This window comes from Sinocyclocheilus rhinocerous, unplaced genomic scaffold (assembly GCF_001515625.1).
Source record: "Sinocyclocheilus rhinocerous isolate Xijiao unplaced genomic scaffold, SAMN03320098_v1.1 scaffold359, whole genome shotgun sequence".
Lineage (NCBI taxonomy): Eukaryota > Metazoa > Chordata > Actinopteri > Cypriniformes > Cyprinidae > Sinocyclocheilus > Sinocyclocheilus rhinocerous.
The window spans coordinates 591,381-595,842 of NW_015652307.1; the positions used below are offsets into that span (position 1 = coordinate 591,381).

The following is a 4,462-nucleotide window of genomic DNA, read 5'->3' on the forward strand; positions in this document are numbered from 1 at the left end:
TTCTTTTTTTTTCAGAAATACTGCACATTTACATTTTTCTCCTAAATAAATTCTGGTAAATAATATTTCTGGTAAATACTCCTTTAAAAAGTGTTATTTGATTATAATTTTATTATTAGTAGACTAGAACACGTGGATGTGTTGTCATTCTTACACTATAATACTGAACTTTGATTTCAGTGATTTGGACTCTGAGATGGACACTTGCTTCTGGCACTTTATAACAAATATCATTTTTGTGTTCTTATTTGCTCCAATAGCAAAAGAACATAATCCAACATCCATAATAGCAATTCTATGCCTTAACATACATGCAACATGGCAATAAACAGTTTTGATTTCATGCCGACTTTAAAGGAATAATCCACCCAAAACTGCTCGTTCGCTCAGATCACTGTCCACTGGAAAAGAGCAGCAGGAACATTCTGACAAGCATCTGATTTTGCGCTTCACTGAACTCAGTAACTGATGACCGAGTGATGAATTTTTGAGTGATCTGTCTGGTTCCTGGGACGTTTCTGCTCGGAACAAAATGGACACATGCAGCAATTTCATATTCCTTTCTCTCCTGTCGTGTTTTTTTGGTAGGATTTACCGCTAACAAACCTAATTGGCATAAACAGCAATTAGCTTCAGCCATGATTCTTTAAAGGCGACATATCATGAAAATCTGACTTTTCCAGGTGTTAAGTGCTATAATCAGGTCCCCGGTGCATCTACCAACCAAGGAAACGTGAAAAAGATTAACCCAGTCACTTTGTTTTGGGAAGCCTTTTTCTGCAAGCGTCTGAGAAAACGAGAGCGTCTGATTTCGCTCCCTTGGTGACGTGGCAAAGGGATCTCATTATAATATTACCGCCCCTTCATCTGTAAGTTTACACCCAAGGCACCGTCATTGTGTTTTCACAAGAGACAACGGTGTATTAGTTCTAATGCCATGATGAAAGTTTGAGCAAAACATGCTAACTGTTCTGTGTTTGGCTGCACAGACGAGCACACAACACTGTTTAGAGTCCCAGCCTCAGAGACAACAGAGCAGTGCATTTATTGATTTATTTACTGTATATTGCTGCTGCCACACAGATCTAAAATAAACATGCGATTGATTTCCCGGCAGTTTACCTTCACAGACATAACCAACTGTTTTTTATAACTCGTGTGTTTTTAACGTAAACTTGTGTGTGAATGAGAACTTAAGTTTAGTACTCATGCTGTGACAGCCGCTTTCTGTCCGCGTGCTTCGGATGTGTGCTCTCAGAAAACCAACCAAAACAGATGTTTTTAGCAGGTCCGAGCTGTAATGGCGCAGCTCTATTCTGGAAAAGGGGGCGGGGAGCAGCAGCTCATTTGCATTTAAAGACACAGGCCCGAAAAACAGCGTGTTTCTGCTTCCACTCAAAATAGGCATTTTCAAAATGATATAATAAATGATCTGTGGAGTATTTAGAGCTGAAATTTCACAGACACATTCTGGGGACACCAGAGACTTATATTACATATTGTAAAAAGTGGCATAATATGTCTCCTTTAAATGATGTCCTGAAGTCAGCGCTGGTAATCCGACCCTGATGTGGTGCTCAGATGTTCTCATCTCATCAGCACCATTGTCCTCACGTAACTCAGTATCTGATTTCAGAGCGGCGAGAAGAATGATGGGAGATTTTTAACATGGCTTCAATTATGCTGCAGAAATTTCCTACTTTCCACAAGTCGTAATTATGAGTTTCAAGCGCTTTGTCATCGGACAGAAAGGAATCATGGCAGACGCCAGGTCTGTTCCAGCCTATTTCTTTAAGAAATCGTATTAAAGGCAAAGTGTATAAGAGATATTTAGTCAATATCCAATGGTTTTTGAATAAAATGTAGCGTCCCATTTGTTAACAAAGATTAATATAAACATTAACCACACTATCTAGACTGTCAATTTTGACCAAATTAATGCTGTTGAAATAAACTGATATATAGGCTCAGACAGAAAATACGAGTAAGACATAAACAAGGCAATGAGCAAAACACACTTACATGAGGTTGTATTTAAACTCTCAGTGTTCAAAAAAAAGTGTGATTTCATCTCTTCATACTAAAATCTGCATATATTTTCCCAATAATGTAGCGGAGTACAAATGGATATATTATTAATAATCTTATCATTTTTCTACTGTATAATCTTAAAAAATAAAACAAACATATGTCTATCGTTTGGATCTTTTTAATTTTATATACTATTTTTAGTAATGAAATTCGCACATGCTTTGCAACATTTCTGTAGAAGGAGCAAACTAAAAAAACCAACCCACACAAAACATGACTAAAACAACGACCTGAAAATACATGCAGAACACACTCACACTCACACACACACACACTCACACACACACTCACACACACTCACACTGTGAGTTTTATATACTAACTGTGATGAAAAACTTTCTGTATTTTTATAATAAAAAACTTTATTTTTTATGAGTTTTAAAAAGGAGGACATCCCCAAAATATGATTAAGTAGGCATACACACACACACACACACAATTACATCTTAGACGTCTCTACGGGGACATTTTGTCAGATTTAGTTCACTTCTGAAGACAAATATGCCCCTAAACTAGTTAGTCAGTAAACCCACTTTTACACACACACACACACACACACAGACACACAAACACACACACTCAACATATACACACACACACACACTCACACACACACACACACACACACACACACACACACAAAAAAATGATTGGAGAATGTTTTACAAGAAAACACCATTTCAGTCTGTCTGCTTCGAAACCTCATGTTTAATTCAGTGTGTTACTTGCCATTTCTTTGTAATTATTTGTGAAAATTATTCACAATTTCTGAGTGAAATTTTTTAAAATGAAAATGTTTTCCACCAATTTCTTCCGACCTTATACAATAGGGTTATCATCGTCAACTTAAACTAAAGCTATTAAAAACACTTTTGCTTAAATTAAGCTTAAATAAAATAAACATAAATATTAGAAATATTAAAATAAACAACATTAGAAATGAAATAACTGAATACGTTCAAGCAGAAGCACTAAAATGACTAATCAGAAAAAAGTAAAAACTTAAACTAAACTAAAAGAAATCAAACCCAAGTAATATTACAAAAAAAATACATAAAAATGACAAAAGCACATTAAGTTACTGAAAAAGAACCTATTAATAAAAACTTAAATAATTCAAAATAACTATAAATGCATGTTACCTGCACTTGAACTTAAGCTAACTCAATCAACATGACTGAATATATTCTCAGCAGACACATGGTGCGTCCCAAATCGCATACTTATGCGTTTTGTAGTATAAATAGCGCGAGTAGTGCGTTCACGCTGAAAAATCCAAAAATAAAAAGTGCACTTTAAAAATCCTGATGATGCACTTAAATAACCGAAAAAACCAAGTGTGGAATGTTGGACACTTCATGCACTCAACTGTCGCGAAGGGGGAGGGGCTATCAGACTACGATTATTAATGACAAAATAACTTCACTACATGGTTGAGTACATAGTGCGTAAGTGCATAGTGCGTCATTTGGGACACAGTTACACTGTATCTCAAATGCACTACGTTCCACATGAGCGACGAACGAAGCGGCAATAACAAAACTTGCAACGTTTTTAAACTAACCTGGATTAAACATGCAAATGAAGGGTCAGAGATGATAAATGGATGCAGTATGCAGTGCACTATCTAGTACTCACAGGTTGTCGGAATGGCTGTGTAGGGGCAGTGGGCGGAGCTTCCATGCTTCTCTGCCGCGACGTGGCAAAGCTCTTCCTGCGAGCACGAGCGTGCTCTGAAACACAACACACACAGAGAGATGATTATTCGCTTAGAGTCCACAGAAACACACACACACAGGGCTGCTGTCAGTGCTTTGTGGTGATTCATCCCTCAGGACAGCAAACCTTTACAGAACTTACATTCCTGCTGCTATAAATACACACACGCTGCCTCCATCTCTGCATCGCTGTCTCTTCAGTCCCACAGATTCATAATGCGGCTCTCGGTATAAGTGCAGCAGAAATAAAGCCAGAGGGTTCATGGAAACACAAGTTCACCGTCGAGGATTGATTTGTTCGCTCTCCATCTACTGTGGAAACCTCCGCCCGCTCCACTCAGACGTCGGTAATACCTGGGGATCTGGATGCGTTCGACTCGGCGCCGCTTTCTCTCTGAAAGCACTTGACCTGCCACTTCTAGATCTGACTCTCGCATCTGAAACATTTCAGTGTCAAACCACTGAGCCGTAATAACCAGATAACGTAGGCTACCTCCACCCAATCAGTTAAGGCCCGTTCACACCAACGACGATAACTATTAGGGCTGTCAAAAAAATTTGGGAATTTCAAATATTCATCGAATATAAAATACAAATCTACAACGTTTTTGCATTCAAAGTTTAGGTGTTCGTCAGGCAGCCTTATCAGCAAC

General features: G+C 38.0%; 1 protein-coding gene across 1 annotated transcript in view; it reads right to left on the reverse strand.

Moving 5' to 3' along the window:
* Positions 1–3,862, reverse strand: part of syngap1a (synaptic Ras GTPase activating protein 1a) — a 53,201-nt gene extending 49,339 nt beyond the window's left edge. Inside the window, exon 1 of the mRNA XM_016520722.1 lies at positions 3,730–3,862. Within this exon, the coding sequence (XP_016376208.1) occupies positions 3,730–3,774 (45 nt within the window). The 5' untranslated portion in view covers positions 3,775–3,862. The remainder of the gene's footprint in view (positions 1–3,729) is intronic.
* Between the last annotated feature and the right edge of the window lie 600 nt (positions 3,863–4,462).